This window comes from Rhododendron vialii, chromosome 1a (assembly GCF_030253575.1).
Source record: "Rhododendron vialii isolate Sample 1 chromosome 1a, ASM3025357v1".
NCBI lineage: Eukaryota > Viridiplantae > Streptophyta > Magnoliopsida > Ericales > Ericaceae > Rhododendron > Rhododendron vialii.
Genome location: NC_080557.1, coordinates 43,288,888 through 43,310,257, shown reverse-complemented (window position 1 = coordinate 43,310,257; position 21,370 = coordinate 43,288,888). Strand labels below are relative to the sequence as shown.

General features: G+C 40.6%; 2 protein-coding genes across 2 annotated transcripts; both read left to right on the top strand.

Moving 5' to 3' along the window:
• Nucleotides 1–8: 8 nt before the first annotated feature.
• Nucleotides 9–14,579, top strand: LOC131317048 (uncharacterized). The gene is made up of 9 exons (XM_058346628.1): nt 9–330; nt 409–613; nt 7,616–7,706; nt 9,356–9,501; nt 10,333–10,576; nt 10,958–11,062; nt 11,155–11,337; nt 12,869–13,070; nt 13,965–14,579. Exons 1-9 carry the CDS (start codon nt 180–182, stop codon nt 14,456–14,458), a joined length of 1,821 nt encoding a protein of 606 aa, XP_058202611.1. The 5' UTR covers nt 9–179; the 3' UTR covers nt 14,459–14,579.
• Nucleotides 14,580–15,823: 1,244 nt separating this feature from the next.
• On the top strand, nt 15,824–18,565 carry LOC131317099 (uncharacterized). Its single transcript, XM_058346679.1, has 2 exons — nt 15,824–17,909; nt 18,240–18,565. The coding sequence occupies exon 1, from the start codon at nt 16,739–16,741 to the stop codon at nt 17,267–17,269; it is 531 nt and encodes a 176-aa protein (XP_058202662.1). The 5' UTR covers nt 15,824–16,738; the 3' UTR covers nt 17,270–17,909; nt 18,240–18,565.
• Nucleotides 18,566–21,370: the final 2,805 nt, after the last annotated feature.

The following is a 21,370-nucleotide window of genomic DNA, read 5'->3' as shown; positions in this document are numbered from 1 at the left end:
CGCCAATCGAAGAGACTAGCGCCCTTGACTTGTACTATCTATCTTGTACGAGTAGGAGTAGTAGGTACCACTGTGTGCTCTGCATTCAACAACTGAACTGGAAGAATCCGTTCCTCTTGTTCGAATCGACAATCCGAGGTAAAACAAACAAAGACGATCAAAGTTGAGAGAGAGAGCTCATGGATTGCCTGTACAAGAACCCTAACTCCCCAATCGAATCAAGAATCCAAGACTTGCTCTCCCGAATGACCTTGCAAGAGAAGATCGGCCAGATGACTCAAATCGACCGTCGCGTCGCCTCTCCTTCCGCCATCCGTCACCTCTCCATTGGTCTCTCTATCTCTCTACTTTCACGTATCCTTTATATGATGTCTATATACTATATTGTTCTGAAAATTGATGTTGCAGGGAGTATTCTCAGCGCCGGCGGTGGCGGGCCGTTCGAGAAAGCGACGACGTCGGATTGGATTAACATGACCGACGGATTACAGCAGGCCGCGCTGCGGTCTCGCCTAGGGATTCCACTGCTCTACGGCACTGACGCTGTTCACGGTAACAACAACGTGTACGGCGCCACTGTGTTTCCTCACAACGTCGGCCTCGGAGCCACCAGGTGAGTTATATACCTCCGTATGTATAATGCTAAGTGACATAATTCATGTGAGCGTGAAATTGCTAAAATTGCTGAAAGCCTCTTTGAAAAACATCTCAAACTTTTTTTTTTTATCATGAGAAAAGCCAAACAACGGCTGCAGAGAAACTCTTACATATGAAAGTAACAAAAAACTTAAAGTAGACGGAAAAATAGAACGCCATGATAGAGGTAGGAGCCCCTTCGAAACAAGGGATGCAACATTGTCTACCACTTTGTTCCCAGTCCTTCGAATCCACTGCAGAGTTGTACTCCTTTCTTCAGCCATCTCTTTAATATCTTCCACAAGAGCTATGCAATTCCATGGAGGAACCAACTCATTAACACAGTTCATTGGCCTGTTTACAGTCCGACTCCACCATCAAGCTTTGCCAACCTTGGTCCTTTGCCATTGCACACGCCAACCTGATAGCCTGCAACTCCCCTTGGAGAACCAAATCCACCTTGAAGCCTTTAACTGCTCCATCCACAACTTCCCCCCTGCTGTTCCTTAGGATTACTGCTGCCATGGCATCTCGCCCCTCGTTGGACATCGCCACATCGCAATTGGCTTTAATATGTCCAACTGGAGGTGGCAGCCAACCCTGAACTGCATGGTTCGGACCTTGGTCATCATGACTTTGAAAAAAGGGTTCAAAAGCTTCTGAAAACTCCATCCTCGAAGTAACAATTCGCGTCAAAGTAGTCATGGGATTGACACTGGACTTGTGAAAAATTGCTTCATTCCTAGCTTTCCAAATGAACCAAGCAAAAGTTGCCACCGTACTGATTAACTCCAAGGCCTCCTCCTTGGACTTGAATTTCTCAAGCACGCTAGAAGTCCATTTCAGAACATTAGGAGGTGGTTCTTCATGTAAACCTTGAAGACCCCCCCCCCCCCCCCCCACGCCCCCAAACCACACTCCCCTAGTCCACTCGCATTTGAACAAGATATGCTCCACTGATTCCTCTTTCCTTCCACAAAGAGGGCACAGGGGAGAAGGAGAGCATTTCTGTGGGCATGCGTGCCCTTCGGAACTTCCGGATTCCGAAACGCGAGGGAGCGCGAGCGGGGAAGCAAGCGCTCGCAAAATACAGAGTCGCCACTTGGGTTTTGAAGGTCCGACACCCAAGGAACCGTATTTCGAAGCGCTTGCCGCGCTGTTTCGATTTGAAAAAGTTAAGGAACCAGTCCGTCATAACCATATCTGGGTTCGGGAGCCCGGTTACGAGAAGGGAAGGGTTTTATGGCACCCCTCTCGCCCAATCCGGAGATCGGTCTCTACTTAGGCATTTGCGAAAATGTTTGTTTTGCGATTCTGTTTCATTAATCAGTTTTTAGCCAATTAGGGCGGGGGAACAGTTAATCGGGGATTAAAACTGTAACAGTTTGCAGGATGTGATAAGATATGGCATGGATTAGTAAGATGACAAGTAATAAATGGAACGAAGTTCAAAAACATCGATCATACATCAAGATAGCGCTGTGTATGATTTTGGCACGAAGAAACAGCCAGCTTGCATGCGTGAGTTCATCCGCATGCAAGCAAACCATCGCGCGACATTACCATACCCTCGCGCGAGTGTTCATGTTTCACCAATGGTTTGAATTTCATTCCCTTCTGGGCTCTGGAAGGACCAGTGCTCACCCAGGTGCAAACCAAGCAGTTTATGGGTACTTGAAAGTAAACAATATTACAGCCAACAGATAGAAATATTATGAAAAAGCAGCCCCTAAACAGTGGGGGTGTCTAAACGAAGGCCAAGGCCAAACTGCTCATGCAAGGGCATTCCCTGGGAGAGAGAGAACCATCGCGCGACAGTCTGAGACAGCCGCGCGATTGTTCTGACTGGATTTCCAGGAATTGCTTTGCATACTTAGGGCTCTGAGACATGTTCAGGAGCATCCCAAAAGCATTCCAAACCAAGAAGTGCTATAAACTAAGCCTAATAGTGATTTTCAACATGCAAAACAGCAAAGCAGTGAGCTAAATCTCCTTTAAAGACTTTTAAAAGAGCTATATGCACAATAATAAACGTAAAGACCAGGGTCCCTTCCCCACGTGGTCCATTCTCACGCAGACAGAATCGTCGCGCGAGGAAACGGGACCATCGCGCGAGGGTTTCCTAGCCAACAGACTCTTGAAACTCTGCCAGCTTTAGGGCCAGAACTGGTATCAATTACCAGCCTTGACCCTGCCAGCCCCCCTCAGGGGTTCGAACAGTGAGCAGAAAGATATTATACCTTTGCTTTGAGTGCTTTGGAAATGGCTTGAATGATGAGATGGTGAGATTTGGAGGGTGACTATGTGGGTTTGAGTTGTGTGAGGTATTTGTGCTTGAGCTTTTTTCCTTCTTTCTTAGGGAGTTTTTTTGTAACCCTTTGCAAGGAAGCATGGGGGGGGGGATTTATAGGAGAAGGGGGTTAGTGGATGGCTAACCAAGCCCTTGTAACCAGCCAACAATGCTGGTTACAAATGCTTGGTGGAGGAGTGGGTGACAAAGGTGATGGGAGAATGGGGGGTGAGGTGGTGCAAGGGGAGCCCCCCCCCCCAGAACGCTGTTCAGCCGAGAAAACGGGGTCACGTGGGTCTGTAGCCCCCTGACCAACACGCAATCTGGGTGAAAATGACAGGTGTTGACCATCGCGCGATGAAGTGAGACCATCGCGCGAGGGTCCAGCCAACCCCGCGATGGTCAATGGTCAAAGCTTTGACTTTGACCACCACCTGGCAAATGAACCATCGCGCGAGGGTCCCAATATGTCGCGCGACATTCAAACCCAAGGTTCAGGTTCTGATTTAAGGTTTTAAGGCTAAGGATGGGTTCCTCACATGCCAAACTCAAGCCATTCCAAGTTCTCGGGACTGTTTCGACCTGACTCATCATCGGGGAATCAAGAAACCGAAGAAGAAAGTAAAACGATCGGGAAGTCAGATTGGGGTGTCTACAATTTCCTGGAAAATAAGTTCTCCTTCGTGGCTAAATTATTTTGACAAGCTTTCCACCAAAAACTTCTCACCTTTGCCATAGTTTTGAGCTGCCAAATACACTTCCAGGCACTTGGGTCAGCTTTAAAAGAAGGTTCAGGCTTCTCCTTCTTCAAAGATCTCTGGATATTAAAAGCTACTTGGTATCCAGATTTGACTGTACACACACCCGAGGAGTTAAAGTGCCAAACCATTAAGTCAGGCCTTTTGATCAATGACAAAGGAATGGTCTCAATAGCTTTCAGTACTGTCTCGGTAACCAGATCCTTCAGCAACTCCTTCTTCCATTCTCCTCAGTTACTATCAATAACATTACATACTCGGGAAACTTCACACTGCTCTATTCTGCCCGAAATAAGCTTGAAACCAGGCAGTGTAGGTATCCACCTATCTTCCTTCCCAGAAATTGGTAGTGTCACCCGACATCATTTGCTTCCTCAAACCTTGTTCTAAAATGTCACGTCCCTGCAAGATACTAGCCCAAGCGCATGATGCATTTCTGCCCTTGCTTGCTTCCAAAAAAGTTGAGTTTGGGAAAGTAAATGCCCTTGAGAAACTTAGCCCAATACGCCCGTGGGTTCATCAGAAGCCTCCAACCCTGTCTTGCCAGCAAAGCTAAATTGAAAGCCGTAAAATTTCAAAATCCAAGCCCCCCTTTATGCTTTGGTAGTGCAAGATTGTCCCAACTATCCCAGCAAATGCCTCTGTCCTCAGGATCACCCTTCCACCAGTAATTTCTAATGATGGCCGTCAATTTGTCACACAAAATTTTAGGGAGCATGAAGCAGGCCATGGCATACGTGGGAATGGCCCGAATAACAGCTTTTATCAACACCTCCTTGCCTGCTTGGGACAGATATTTTAACTTCCAACCTTGGAGCTTATTGAGAGCTCTCTCAACTAAAAAGTTATATGCTTCAGATCTTGACCTCCCCCAAAAAGTAGGAAGGCCCAAATATTTGGAGTCGTGTTTAAGCACAGGTATATTGAAAAAATCACTCTGATCTAATAATTGTTTGTCCATAGGTTGGAGATTAGAAGAAAAACAAATCCCAGACTTGTCGAAATTTAGTTGCCCAGAGGCTCTGCCATAGGTGTCCAGAATCTCTATAACCCTTTTACATTCCAACAATTCAGTTTCTAGAAATAATAAAGCATCATCCGCAAAAAACATATGAGATAAAACAGGACATTGAGGATTGATTTTCATACCAGAATAATTCCTTTTTATCAACAGCAGATTGGATTAGGTTCAAGAGGACATCTTTAACAATCAAAAACAAGTAAGGAGAAAGCAGGTCACCTTGTCTCAAGCCCCTTTTTGGATGAATTTGTGCCTTTGCTTCCCCGTTAACACAAATAGAGTATCTCACTGTCGTCACACACTGCATCACCCATTGAACTCATCTCTCATCAAAGCCCAGCTTGAGAAGTAAAGCTTCCAAAAAATCCCACTCAACCCTACGCAGGCCTTGTTGAAATCCAGCTTCTGTCCCATGAACCCAGTTTTCCCCGTCTTCTTACGCTTCAAGAAGTGAAAAGCCTCATGTGCCACTATGATATCATCCTGGATCATTCTCCCTGGAACAAAAGCGGATTGATTGGGAGATATGAGATCCTTCAGGACATTTTTAAGTCTCTTGGCCAGGACTTTAGTAATCACCTTAACACTGAAATTACTGAGGCTGATGGGTCTGAATTGGTTCAAGGATTCCAGATGCTGTACCTTTGGGATAAGCACCAGGTTTGTGTGATTAAGCTCCTTCAACATATATCCTCCATTGAAAAAATGCTGCACTGCCAAGATCACCTCCTTTCCCACCTTATCCCAGTAGTTTTGGTAAAAGAACCCTGGGAATCCGTCAGGTCCAGGAGCCTTGAGGGACCCCAACTGAAAAAATGCTTTCTTTACCTCCAAATCGCATTCATTCTATCTGAGATTTTCTGTGTCACCCCTTCCAAAGCTTTATCCAACAGTCTAGGACCCGATGAGTTAAAGAGCTTGGCGAAATAGGAAGCCAAGTGTTGGTTTATATCTGGGTCCTTAGTCAACCATTCCCCCCTATCATCCCTGATTTTGACCAATTGATTGCGTTGCCTTCTTTGAATCACCGTTGCATGGAAAAAGGAGTTGTCCCCATATCTTAACCACCTCACCCGAGATCTTTGATGCTGGTACATTTCTTCTCGCTTGAGGACCACTTCAAGGTCTTGGGTAAGCTCTTTCTCCTTCCTTACATTATCGCTAGTTGCAGGTAGCCCCTGAATCTCTTGAATTTAGTCCTTCAACCTTTTAATCTTGATTCTATTATTGCCAAAATGCTTCTTGCTCCATTGAATCAGAACCCTCTTACAACACTTAAGCCTCTGATTGAAAGCGTATGTAGGAGAGCCTGATTGATTCTCCCCCCACGCTTTGCCTATCACCTCAGGGCATTCCGCACTGTTGAACCACATGCTCTCAAACTTGAATTTAAACTTCACTTTTTTTGGAGGAACCATTAGGTGAATCACCAGAGGACAATGATTTGAGCCAATCATTGCTTCATGGTGCACCTGAGCGTAAGGAAAAAGATCCCTCCACGGCACAGAGGCTAGAACTCCATCAATCCTCTCCCGAATATTAGCCTCACCCTCTTGTTTATTACTCCAAGTAAAAGCATGGCCTTTGAATTCCAAATCCATCAGCTGACAGTCCGAAATAACACTTTGAAAATTTTCCAACCGCTTCCTGTTACAAGTTCTCCCGCCTTGCTTGTCCCACATGGACCCAATTTCTTGAAATCCCCCACACACAACCACAGATACTGATTCCCCCGAGCTGTAGCCCTAAGAACATTCCAGAAACTTAATCTATCCTTTTAATTGGGAGGGGCATAGACAAAAGTCCCCAACCAAGGACAAGGTTTGGACGGCCACTTTATTATGCACCTAAACATATTTTTGTTTTTTGAGCGAACATCTATATCTTCCTCATCCTTCCACCATAAAGCTAAACCACCCGAGAGACCATCGGGATCGACATAACTACTATGTTGAAACTGGAGACGATTCGTTATTTGTTCTAGTGTGTCCCTTTTATTTTTGGTCTCCATAAGGAACACCACTAGGGGGCGATGGGTCAGAGGTCTGGAAAGTCAGAGGTCTGGAACACCCTTGTAAGATCTGGAGAGTCAGAGGTCGCCCCAACCCCTGCACATTCCAGCTCAAAATTACCATTGGGCATGTGGCTGTTCCAGGCCAGCCACCACCGCCTTCTTCCCATCACTTTCCTGTTCATAAGCAGGCTCTGCTTCCATCTGAATCCCTGAATTCGGAGCCTCAGACATCCCCCCTTCTTCACCAGATTGCACATTGATGTTGACATCAAACACCACCCCATCAAGGTTGGGGTTACCCCAGCAAGGGCTTCTTCTAGTTTGACGCCCACTCTTCCCAGATAAGAGCGCCTTTCCTCTCGAAAGTCCATACCCAGAGCTAATTATGGCTTTCGATTTTGAAATTGATTCCTCCAAAACCTCCTGATTTGAAATGGGTTAAGATCATTTATGAGGTGGAACTGCAGAATCTTCAGGGTTCTCCTTTCTTTTGAGGGACAACAATCGATCAAAATTCAAAAACAGTAGCTAGTACTATGGCTTGAGGGTTGGGAGGGGAATTTTTGGGTGGGGTTTTTTTGTAGATCAGGGTAGAGGATGGAGGATTCTGAAGCATTATTAGAGTTTAAGGAACAGGGGTCGGAGATTATGGGTTCAAATAGAAATGGATTGGGCCATATTATAGAGTTTGAGGTGGACTTAGGACTATCGGGTTCAGCAACAAAATAATTGGGATTTTGGGATACCTGGGTGGGCTGAAATTTGCGAGAGCATTGAGAGCGTGGGAGGGCATTCTCGAGAATTATGTGACTGAGGACTATAATGTACTTAGTTAACCACTGTTATTTTATTCTTTGTCGAGTCGGAGGCTCTAATCAACTGAAAACTTGATGCAGGGAGGCGGAATTGGTTCGGAGGATTGGGGTTGCGACAGCTCTTGAAGTTAGGGCTTGTGGCGCTCAGTTTGCTTTTGCGCCTTGTGTAGCTGTAAGTAGTGATTTATTATTATTATTATTATTATTTTTGATCTTCAGCTGTAAGTAGTGATTGTTTACGTGAATTTAGTAGTTAACTTCATCGTTACTCTTTTAAGTGATCACTTTCCTCCGGATTAACGATGGCGTTCATTACCGCCAAGTGTGTGCATGTTATGTGGAACGTTGTCAAATCTTAAATGCTCAATGCTTCGGATGTTTACTTATTTTAACTTGAATGTTTGATTTGTTGGTAAGAATGTCTACGGTGCACACTAGCGTACAATGTGCACCCGTAACATTTAGCACTGAGAGGCTTAACATTGGTGTAACATTTTACCAAATAGGCGTAACGGTGCTTACTGTAAGCACCTTTATTCATTTAGAGGCATAACATTTAGTACCATTTAGAGGCATAATAGCATATCCTCAATGTAATAATCGAAAGTGAATAATCAAAACTTGCCACATCAGATTTTGATTATCCATTTAGAGGTTGTTAAAGTTAGCAATGTTAAGTTTCACATTGTTTATTTTTTTGCTCATAATCAAAACGAGTTGGCAAAAATTCAAATCTAAAGGTCAGTTTTTTTCTTCTCAATCTAATGGTCTACATTGAATGTCATTCTAGTAAAATAAGTGAAAGTAGAGAGCATTTGTTAAAATCCATAAAGTGATCAATATTACCATTTGCCAAAGTGGAGAGTGAGTTTCACTTTCCCATGATGGAGTCCAATAAATTTGGTTATTGGCAAAAAGGTTGCTAGTTTCGATTATCCAAATACCCAAATTTGATTATTGGTTAAGAGATTGCTAAGTTTGATTGTTACAATGTGAGCAATTTTTTTAGCACACATTGCTAACTTTAGCAACCTTTTGGTTTTGAGTATTGCATTGAGGATGCTCTAACATTTTCCACTTTAGAGGCTTAACATTTGTCCAACATATGCATAACATATGTAGTTATACGGGGTATGTATTGGAGCTTTTTCCGTTTTCTTGCTGCAACACATTTCTTTATCTATTTTCTATAGAGCATAAGGCAGTGATCGTTTTGAGAAGAAAGGGGAAACATCCAATCACACTGGCGGAAGGGAAAATTATCTCCTGTAGACCGAGTTGGCCTTAATTTCTATAGTTCTTGAGTTCTCGGTTATCAATTAAAGTGACTCAACTAGATTTGTTTTCATACTTTCCTGTTTGGACAAATCCAGGGTCTAGAGGTTCCAAACACAGCCTTCATGTCCTAGTTCTTTTACTGATTGTCTAGTATGTGACACATGGGCTCTTTAATTCTCCTCAATGTACCATTGTTCACCAGATATGACAAGGGTAAGGGCGGGAGATTATATGTGTCCTGCACTTGTACCTTAATTGGACACTTACATTTGATAGAAAAGAACAGTTATAGCATCTCTTGTGGATGCAAGACAGAGATTACTTTTTCTTGGTCCCATTTGCTTTTGAGTATATTCCTAAATGATGTCTTATTTCAAATTCTATTTCTGCATATTATGTATTTAACTGATTGTATGTACATGCATCCATATCTAACATTGCAAATTTGCTATACATAATCTTGTCCCTTCATGTAAGTCTGTAAGAGTTCTTTGCCTTGGACAATAGCTTTCTTGCTAATATTTGTTAAATGGATTCTGGCAGGTATGTAAAGATCCCAGATGGGGAAGATGTTATGAGAGCTACAGTGAAGATAGTGAGATTGTTAGAAAGATGACTTCAATAGTTACAGGTTTGCAGGGACAGCCACCCCAAGGACATCCAAAGGGATACCCATTTGTAGCTGGAAGGTATACAGGAGTCCTCATCTTGCACTGTCTTCTTGTGCTCTTCTCACAAATAACGTGCGGCATGTTCTGCTATTGGGTATGATTCACGTTATTTATCCTCTTCCAAGCAAAGGGAGTGCAAGTGCAAAGGGCTCTATGCTCCCATGCACTTGGGTGAGGTTCAAGTCCCACCCACCCCATTCCCTCCCCTCTACGACTAACACCGTACGCACAAACGATTTCTGAGATCAGGGAAAAAAAAGAAAAAAGAAACAGAAAACTCTTCCAAGAAAGTTATACTGTTTCGGGAGCAGGAAAAGTTGAATGGATATTTGGTTTTCAAACTTGGATTTAGTCTTCATCTTAATTTTTGGAGCTTACTTCAACCTTTTTGACTGAAGATAAATGGCATCATTTTGCATAGGCTAATTCTTCGATTTGGATCTCGTCGGATATATATATATATATATATATATATATATATATATATATTTGTGGGAACTCTTTTTGATTATTGTTTGCCGAATAATTGGAAACATTTAGTGATATTTATGTTTAAAAAATGTTTTTGTAATTTTGAAAAATGGTTTGTTTTCCAAAATAAGTTTTCTTCCTCTGCCCCCTCCCCCAGCCACCGCCCCTACCTCCTTCAGAGACATGGTTTTGTCCAAACAGTAAACAAAAATTCCATGACCTTACAAAACAGCTATGAATTCCCAGCTTCTGCAATAGTGAATTGTTTTCTTTTTGAATTTCATCATGTTCTATATTATCTTCAGTTCCTAGATTGATGGTTGGTATGCTTCCCTGATGATCTCAGTTCTTAAATCTAGTGCACTTTCTATATGCCAGAGAGAATGTTGTCGCATGTGCCAAGCATTTTGTTGGAGATGGGGGGACAAACAAAGGTACTAATGAGGGCAATACAGTTGCATCGTATGATGAGTTGGAGAGAATCCATATGGCACCTTATCTGGACTGTATTTCTCGCGGAGTTTGCACTATCATGGCCTCCTACTCTAGCTGGAATGGGAGGCAACTGCACTCTGACCATTTTCTCCTAACACAAGTTCTCAAAGAAAAACTAGGATTCAAGGTAGTTCTAGCATAACTTAGTGGTTGCAGAATTTTTAAATCTCAAGCATGCATGTGTCTAATTACACCAATATTTTCAGACATTGCCTCCCATTTTGGGGTGCTAAATTTCGGTTCTCATCCTATGCTGCATTGTTTGCCAATTGTTCATGTCTAGATTTCTTTATTAATTCATCTTACAAGCTGTCCAAATTTTGGAATCATGTAGTCGAGTTCTGCTCTTCTTTTGCATTTTTATTTGTTTCACTGTCTCATTGAGACATTGTTTCTTGCAACTAGACAATGATTTTTTGCACCTTTTGTTGGCTTAAAGAGACAGTTCCTGGAACCCTTATTGCACCAAACATAAAACTGTATATCTTAACCCAACTTTTTGCTGCAGGGTTTTGTCATTTCCGACTCCGAAGCACTTGATCGACTTTCTCATCCATATGGTTCTAACTATCGAAATTCCGTCTTGTTATCCGTCAATGCTGGAATTGACATGGTAGAGATCAAACTTTTATTCCCAAAAACCCAAGCTAGAAAGTTCCTTCTCAAATGTGATGTCTCTGTCTCTATCACTGACAATATGTGCAGGTGATGGTGCCTTTTAGGTATAAACTATTCATTGAGGATTTGACATATCTAGTGGAATCGGGAAAGATACCTATTGCCAGAATTGATGATGCTGTAGAACGGATCCTGAGAGTAAAGTTCGTTGCTGGAGTTTTTGAATATCCCCTGACTGATAAATCTTTGCTAGATACAGTTGGTTGCAAGGTAGACTTCTCTTTTCTCAAAATTATATGCATTGCCTCTTGGCTTCACCATACAGCGCATACACTGTATTTTTTGTTCAGAAAAAAAGACTCTTTTCTGCTTAAGCTGAACTAATTATTCATGTATCCTTTTTGTAGTATTTTGAGGCTTTATATCCCCTACATTCACTTGCCTTTTCTTTACGACTCCCAAACATCGCATGAAAGTTTGCCTAGTGTCTTTCGATTTGAAAGTAGTGAGAATATCATGTGTAGGAGCATCATTAAACATCTATTTGGGAATAAATTGGGCATGTTTGGTTTTTCAATGGGCAAACTTTTGTATCTCATTTTTTTTCCATCCCATTACCAGCCTTTCCAGGTTTCATGCCCAAAAAGATATTTTCTCATTTGTGAAGGACAACGTTCTACTAAGTAGCAGATTGTCTCTTCTTAATTTGTCAAGGGTTGGAGAGAATGATGGGCTTCCTATCATTGTTTGGGAACTTTGTTGGTGTGTGACGAGTATCGTACCACTTTGAGTACCATTTTAGGAAATTAGTGCCTTTGCATCTGTCTTGGCATCTGTCGGTAAATTAGGTTCATATGTCAGCGTCGGTATGTCTAATATTCTGATCGTCATAATTATTAAATTTCACATACTCCGAAATCAGGGGGAACATGGTCAAAATTCATGTTCTTGCTTTTTTCTTTTCTTTTGTGGGTAAAACAGGTTTTTTCAAACACTATAGTCATTTTGACTCAAGCATGCAAAAAGCAAATTCCATACCCATATTCGTATCCGTGTGGCCGTACGAATAACCATGCCATGTATTGTGTGATCATGGGGAACTTCTCACAGTTAGATATATATATGGCTGTGGATCGAACATCTCTTGGGAAATAGGCCTTGTTTTCCTTCTATTGTTTGATCTTTAGTTTTTACCCTCTTTAAGTATCCAAAGTGACCAAGAAGGCAAGAACCAAAGCCAATTGGTTTTCATATATTTGAAGGTGATAGAACTACTCGAAACATAGAACCAAAACCAATTGGTTCATGTGTGCTTCCATCTGGCTTGGTATCTGATTGAAATAAAACATTGGGAGAATTTAAAAAAATGAAACGAGAAGAAGAATTAGAGCTAGCAGCATGTTGTGTTTTTATTTGGATCTAAGTAAATACCTCTAAAGAACCTAGATCACTGGAGTGTTTTGATTATTGAACTGTAGTATGCAAGTGACAAGAAGTGGTGAGGCAATAATTGCCTTGGTTAGCTCAAAATTTGTTCCAAAAAGGGATTTTCTTGGATCAGACAGAAGAACAAATTTTACACTACATATTCACAGTAACATGTCCATTTGTTTCAGTATGTCGTTCGTGCTTGTAGTTTACCTTTTCACTCACTAACCATAATCCCATGCTAAATTCTAAATTTTTTGTGCAGAATTAGTTGCTTCCTGTCCTCATCTTGTGTCAATTTTTATCCGTTGAAGGTTATTGGTAACTAGACTTGTAACTTAAAGACAATTATATTTCTCTTATATTGCTTCAGCTGCATAGAGAACTTGCTCGTGAGGCGGTTCGCAAGTCCTTGGTTTTGTTAAAGAATGGAAAGGATCCAAGGAAACCGTTTCTTCCTTTAAATAGGAATGCTGTAAGAATTCTTGTTACTGGAACACATGCTGATAATCTTGGCTATCAGTGTGGGGGTTGGACAGCTACTTGGAATGGAGCCAGCGGCAGAATAACTATTGGTATGTAATATTCCGCAAGTTGCCTGACACATAATTATTAAAAGCAAATTCTCTATTCTCAATTGGGAAAGCTGATGATGATTGACATGGTTTCGGCCAATGGAGGTGGGGTTGTTAATAACAAAAAAAATGCACAAAAACTCTCTTCGCTACACTAGTGGCCTGCACAGGAGCAAGATAGTACAAAGTTATGCTTGCATATCATCTCATTAAAAGCAAACTCTCTGTTCACGATGATGATGATGATGATGATTGGCATTGTTTCGGCTGATGGAGGTGGGGTCGTTGATGAGAAACAATGCACATACTCTCTTTACTACACTAGCGGCATGTACAGTAGCATAGATAGTACAAAGCTATGCTTGCATTCATATCTCCACTCATGTACTTGTTAACAATCATTTGATTGCTCTCTTCCCCATACAGTGTACAGATACAGACTATATAAATATACACTTAGGGACCACTTGGATCTAGGAATGTGATCGTGAATTAATGAGTCGTACAAATAGAACAGATATTAAGTCTGTTGTGTCTACAATATGTATATGTCTCTTTAATTACCTGCGTTTACTTTTCATAAAGACAGGAAAATATCTAATTACTCCCAAGTTACACCTTACGCGATTGTGTTGTGTGAACACAATCCCATTTTCTAGTATTTGTTGTGAATGAGCCATTTCTAACATGGTCAAACTCACATGTTTGAGACAAACAAACTTTTCAAATGTCTTTGTTGTAGACTGATTTCATATTTTTTTGGGGGACAACATTAAGTCTAAATGTTAACGTCCTTTGTTGGAGTCATAAACTGTTTGAATGAACTCTTTACTTTTTATTAATTAGTTAATAGTTTAACATGAGATTAGGCTGATGATATCATTTGCATTTCAGGCACAACTATTTTGGAAGCTCTTAAAGCAGCAGTGGGAGATAAAACGGAATTGGTGTACAAGCAATGCCCATCAGCTGACACCTTTGTAACTCAAGAATTCTCTTTTGCCATTGTAGCCGTTGGTGAGGAACCGTATGCTGAAACTGTGGGTGACAATTCAGAGCTCACAATCCCTTTTAATGGAACTGAACTCATTAGTTCAGTTGCGGACAAAGTTCCCACATTGGTGATTCTTATCTCCGGAAGGCCATTAGTTTTAGAGCCATGGCTTTTGGAAAAGATAGATGGCCTGGTAGCCGCTTGGTTGCCCGGGAGCGAGGGAGAGGGAATCGCAGATGTTCTCTTTGGAGATTATGAGTTCCAAGGAAGACTCCCTATGACATGGTTTAAAAGGGTTGAACAACTGCCAGTGCATTCGGGGGAGAACTCCAATGACCGTTTATTTCCCTTTGGCTTTGGGTTAACAAGCAATAAGCAAAAGCTTTCTGAGTGATCAGTCATGTGATGTGTTAGAATATAGTATTAGTAGTCCCACATTGCTTAGTTTACTTATTCAATATGTGAGTCATCTATATAAATAAGATTGTTATGTGTTAAGGTTATTTAACACCCTATACACTTTTCCTATCCTTCCAAACATGGTATCAGAGCCCAATCCTAACCCACCATAGATCCTAACCCTAGTCCCCAAAATCAGCTACTATAGCAGTTGTGAACAATAATTGGGAAACCCTAGCCACCATAGCCCAGCCATAACCTTACATTTACGTCCAGCACCATGAGATCCTCCGTTCGTCGTCATCCATCCACCGCCGACCATCACCCTTCATCGCTATCTTCACAGAAACCCTAATTGAGCCCTTACCCACTGAAACAGCCCCCAAAACCTCCATACCAGCCCTAATCAACCCTGAATCACGCATTTACCCATTGAATTGACCCTGAATAACCCTAATCAATCTCAAAAACGCTTACCCAGACGCCGAAACCCAACAAAACCCATCCCCAAGGTGTTGACAGCCTTAAACATCTCCAATCCGACCTGTAACACCTCGATTTGAGCTCGAAATCTCCTCCAGAGTGTTCGAACGTTCGAAATAGTCTGAATGTGTTTGATGGTTATCGAAATCATCATATCAGCACTTGGTTATGTTTGAATCATTAGATCTGGTCTCTCCCATATGCGTATGCTATCGTGCTCTTGTTTCCAGTTTCGGTAACGGTCTTTACGTTATTTTTAATTGAATTTCTATACCATCTGATTTGTTAATCGTGGTTATGGGTTTGCCAGATTCATTAGTTAATGTCTTATTGCTATTGATACTGTTGGGTATTACTTTGTTCGGCGCTCAATTGATTAGTTATTTGTTTTGGTTGGTGTTTCGTTGATTGAGGCTTGGTAGATCTTTATTTTTTGGTTGCCTCTCCATTGTTCAGTAAAATGTCTGAGCAAAAGACTCATTCTGGTTCCGGTTCTAGTTCTTCTGTTACGGGTAGTTCGTTCAGTTCTTCACGGTTTCAGGAAAAGCTTTCTATTACCTCCACCCCATTGAATGGTAAAAATTATCCTGTTTGGGCTAAAGCAGTTGAAGTTTATTATTTGGGCTAGACACAATATCATTATTTGATTGATGATCCCCCCACATAGACTGCTTCTACTTACAAGGCATGGAAATCTCAGGATGCCCGAATTCGATCTGAGTTGTGGAATAGTATGAAAGAACATATTGCTAGCACGCTTGTTATCTTAGAAACTACCAAAAAGGTATGGACAGAGGCTCAGGAGAGAGAGGTATTCTGGTGTTAACAATCTCCGTCGGACGTATGATCTTCATTGGTTCTTCTTAAACATCTCCAATCCGACCTGTAACACCTCGATTTGAGCTCGAAATCTCCTCCAGAGTGTTCGAACGTTCGAAATAGTCTGAATGTGTTTGATGGTTATCGAAATCATCATATCAGCACTTGGTTATGTTTGAATCATTAGATCTGGTCTCTCCCATATGCGTATGCTATCGTGCTCTTGTTTCCAGTTTCGGTAACGGTCTTTACGTTATTTTTAATTGAATTTCTATACCATCTGATTTGTTAATCGTGGTTATGGGTTTGCCAGATTCATTAGTTAATGTCTTATTGCTATTGATACTGTTGGGTATTACTTTGTTCGGCGCTCAATTGATTAGTTATTTGTTTTGGTTGGTGTTTCGTTGATTGAGGCTTGGTAGATCTTTATTTTTTGGTTGCCTCTCCATTGTTCAGTAAAATGTCTGAGCAAAAGACTCATTCTGGTTCCGGTTCTAGTTCTTCTGTTACGGGTAGTTCGTTCAGTTCTTCACGGTTTCAGGAAAAGCTTTCTATTACCTCCACCCCATTGAATGGTAAAAATTATCCTGTTTGGGCTAAAGCAGTTGAAGTTTATTATTTGGGCTAGACACAATATCATTATTTGATTGATGATCCCCCCACATAGACTGCTTCTACTTACAAGGCATGGAAATCTCAGGATGCCCGAATTCGATCTGAGTTGTGGAATAGTATGAAAGAACATATTGCTAGCACGCTTGTTATCTTAGAAACTACCAAAAAGGTATGGACAGAGGCTCAGGAGAGAGAGGTATTCTGGTGTTAACAATCTCCGTCGGACGTATGATCTTCATTGGTTCTTCTTTTCTGTATCCCAGGGTGATTTATCTTTGAGGCTTACTATGCCAAATTTCGCGGTATTTGTGAGGAACTCAATATTTGTGAGCCTATTTCATCTGACATTCAGGTTATGCGACGTCAGCGTGAGCGTATGCAGGTTGCCCGATTTCTATATGGTGCATCATCCACCTATGATCCTGTTAGTCAGCTCTTGGGGTCTCGAGATTTACCTTCTCTTAGTGAGGTATTTAGTCGCCTTTGTCAGTCTTCTGTATCTGTGTCTACGCCTGCCCTTTCTCTTGATGGTTCAGCATTAGCTTCCGCTGTTTCTGGTAGTTTTGGCTCTTCCTTCAGCCGCGGCTGTGGTCGTGGCCGTGATTCTGGGTTTAGTGATCGTGGTCGTGATTCTGGATTTGGTGGTCTTGGTCATGGTGTTTATGCCTTGATGGTTGTGACTCTGGTTTTGGTGCTCATGGAGGTCGCATGTCAAAGGGAGGTGGCCGTGGTCACGGTCGTGATTTCAAGTTGTGTACTTATTGTTGAGGCACCAATTATACTGTGGAGTATTGTTATCATCTTCACGGGTTTCCTCAGGCTTTTCAGGTTGCGATCTCTCAGGATGCTGAATAGCTTACTCATTCTTCTGCCAACAATGTGGTGACTATCTCTGCAGAGGAATACCAACGCCTTATGTCAATTCAGTCTCCAGCTATGGTTTCTTCCGCCACTGCTACGCTTGCTCAGACAGGATCTCCAGGTGGGGAGGAAGATTGGTGGCGGTGCTAAACATGGTCGTTTCGGTTGGTAGTTGCGGTTGCCGGTTGGTTTTTTCGGTCGTTGAAGTCGTTTGTTGGTCGTTGAAGTCGTTCATTGGTTGTTGAAGTTGTTTCGTTGGTCGTCGTTGGTCGTTGCAGTCGTTCGTTGGTCGTTGAAGTTGCAAGTTGGTTTTATTGGTCGTTGAAGTCGTTTCGTTGTTTGTTATTGGTCGTTGTTTTAGTGATTGCTGCTAATAGTTGAGGTAATTGTTTCGTTGGTTGCTATGTAACAAGCTAAATAGTCTCCAGCTTGTGGGGGTGTGTTAGAATATAGTATTAGTAGTAGTCCCACATTGCTTAGTTTACTTATTCAATATGTGAGTCATCTATATAAATAAGATTGTTATGTGTTAGGGCTATTTAACACCCTATGCACTTTTCCTATCCTTCCAAACAACATGATGCACAGCTGGCTGAAGGTCTAAGTTCCTTAATCCAATGACAGAAGGCAGATATGGGCCAGCAATTATCCAAATTTCCCACTTGGTAAGCTTCAGTCTGTACTCCCCATTGCAATTTTGCATCTAGTTATTGCATAAGCTACCAATATTCGGTCTGCCACTTGTTGGTAGTCGTAATTAGGCTGCATATTGATCATATCTTTGTGGAGGGATTTGTGGGTAGCGATAAAAATGCAAAGAAAAAGTTAATGAAGTGAAGCTGCTAAACATTCTTTGGTTCCCCATCATTTTCCATTTCCTTAGTAAATTCCTCAACATATTCATGATTCCTACGCCTTGCCGTATCTTGGTGTGTCTCAGACTTCTATTTTGTATTGAAATTCTGAGTAAGGGTAATTGTTTTGGCAATTATCAGCTGCATGTGCATGGAACTTGGCTTAAGATGGATATGAGTCTCGAAGGGATTAACTTCTTGGCAAATTCTTCTTAAGGTTGTATCCCTCCCAAATACACAGTTGTTTCAGTTGATAACTTCTTGTAATTTGGAAGGTATGCCTTCTACTTCTTTGTCTTTCCATAATGTTTGTTCTCCAATAAAATTTCAGATTACCTAAAAACAAAGCAGAAGGTAACCTAAATTATTGAACCCATGTCAAAGAAAGTAGCAATATGTGATAAGTATCAATACAGTTGCATTATTAAATGATCATACCACCACTATATCGTCCTTTCTCATTTGAATGCTGCCTTATAAGTACATATCTATTGGGTATCTGTCTCTAAGGACCTATTTTGTGAGTTGGTGGCTTTCAGATATATACTCCATTTTCTGCTTCCTTACTTGTGTTCTTTTCTCCTTTATGTTGCAGATTTACTGTGGCTTATTATGCCTTTGTGTGTGTTTGTGTGTGTTTTTGGTTCTTTATGAAATTTATTCCAGTTTGTTTGAGGCAGCTTCTGCTTCATCATACAGCAGTAGTATGATAGCTCAAGTAAGCAGGGAAAAGAATCAGTGAATCGGAAGCTTCATTTTGATGCTTTTGGTTTCCTCTTGTAGCATAATAAGCTTTTGTTAAATCTAAGTTACAACAAGCATTGATTGAATCTCCCACCCGACATCATTACTGTACACATACACGCGCATGGGGAGAAGAATTGGAATATTGTTCGCAATAGCGAGGGGCCGGAACAAGTTAGCCGAAAGCGTTACCCCTGGTATTGTATGTGGTTGAAATTACTACTAGTTAAGGTGTGGATTGAGTTGAGAATAAAGTGGGGAAGGTACTTTGCTCTGCAACTTCCTACCGGAGAGGCTTTTCTGGTTTTGAAAAAGAGAGTGGGTTGGATTTGTCACTTCCTACACAAAAAGCTAAATGAAATGTATATTTCTTGCAGTTGCCCTTGGAGTTCTTTATTCTCTGTGTGCGCGCTATTTTGAAATTTTGAACGACCCATCGGTGTTACATGAACAGGTTGATACTTTGTTTACGGTTACAATGTTAACTTGCATGTGTGTTGATTGTTTGATCCACGCCTTCGAGCACAAGCAAGCACTAAAAGAACTCTGTTTGAACCTAATTTTTAAAAAAAATATTCCTTTATAAATCAGTTTCGTTGGCGGGGATGGTCAATAATTTTGTAATTCATTTTAGTTGTGTTCAAAATTTGTTGCACCGTGCTTTCAGGCACGAGCAAACCCTAGTATATTAATAACATAGAATATTTTCCTTAATTATCGAGGACATTTCCAATCTCTCTCTCCACCCCCAAATTACCGGGATTAGGAGTTCCTTTTCTTAACTCACACACACACACACACACACACACTCTCTCTCTCTCTCTCTCTCTCTCTCTCTCTCTCTCTCTCTCTCTCTCTCTCTCTCTCTCTCCACCCCATATTACCAGGATTAGGAGTTCCCTTTCTTAACGAATTTTGTTCTTATTAGCTCGTTCATTACCATAATTCAGATTGTTATTTGAATTTTCAAACATGTTTTTAAGCACAAGAATTTTCATACGTCCTTTGTTGAAATTGGGAGAAAGGAAAAAGCATTAATTTTTCGTTTCTAACTGATGAGGTATGAATACCACAATCCTTGAAGTTGATCTTTTACTCCTTTAGTCAATGATTGACTAACCTATCAGTTGAAATGTTATCTTGCACTTGTTTGAATGTTTTGTTTCGTCATGGCATTCCCATTTTATCAATGATATGGAAGATATAATTCATCATCGTTAAATCGAAATGTTGAGTTAAAAAAATCTATCATCTTTGTCTAATTCTAATGACGTCAACATGACTCTATGTAATCATTAAAATCATATTTGTTGTCTGCCGAATTTACCATGCCCATGAATTTTACCATATTTTTCGATCTACCATGTTCGAAATGTATATTACTCAAAAGTTACCATGATCAAAATGTTTGCTATCCAAAATTCACCATCAACGTTATAAGTTCACTATGCTGGTCATTTTGTATTCATATTTCTTCTAGTAGTAATTTTTCATTTGATATTTGAGTTTGACAGCTTTGATGCACGTTCCCCTATTCTGGCCTAGTTTGGGGCGAGTTTTTATTCCGTCCTGCCTTTTTTTTTTTTCCAAATCCCATCTCCGTACCAATCTCCATCCCGCACCGCAATCAAGCCAGATTTAGGGCTGGTTTGATAAGGTAAATCCAAAATTGGTTTATTTCTAAGTCCACGAAACGAAATGCATTTGTATTGGGTCAGGCATCACAACTAGAATGGTAGATAAAGGAAGGAAGAGAAAAATGAGAGAAAAAAAATATAGGAAGCTCTGTTATTCGGCCAAGGAAGCTTTATAGATTTTAGATGCGTATTTCGAAGCGAAAATACTAGAAACTGCGAAAAACACTTCTTAACCAAAAAAAAAAGTGAAAAAAATATGTTCTCTCGTCAATTTTAACGAAATAACCACCAGTCTCACCTTTGTTCATAGTACAAGGGGTGTAAGTGTTTAAAAACATAATTAGTGAGTGTCTCTGAAAATCTCTCAAAGTACAAGGTCGGTGAGTGAAAATTCCCCTATTAAATTTTGTGTACAACCCCCAATCCCCCGTGAGGCCATGAATAAAATTACTTGGGGATAGACATTTCCATCGGACAATCCGACAAATAAGTACTTCCTCCATTCGGATTTAATTATTTTTAATTTTATTTTAATCGATTAAAAAATGTATTATATTTTTAATTCATAATGAATTTCATAGCAAATATAGATCTTGTTTGATAGATCTCGATTAGTTCTATAATATAATATTTTTGAAATCACGTAAAACATTAGAAATTGAAAGCTATAATCGATTAAAAAATACTACAAACGTCAAAAATTGACTATTAAATCCGGATGGAATGAGTATTTATTTATAACTTTTAAACTTAAAAATAATGTATTTATAAAAATAATTTTTTAATTTTTTTACACTGTTTAAAAGATCTCATCAAAATATATAAAATAAAATTTATATTACACAAAAAATTATTTTAATAAATTTTTTATTTTTAAACTTAAATATTACA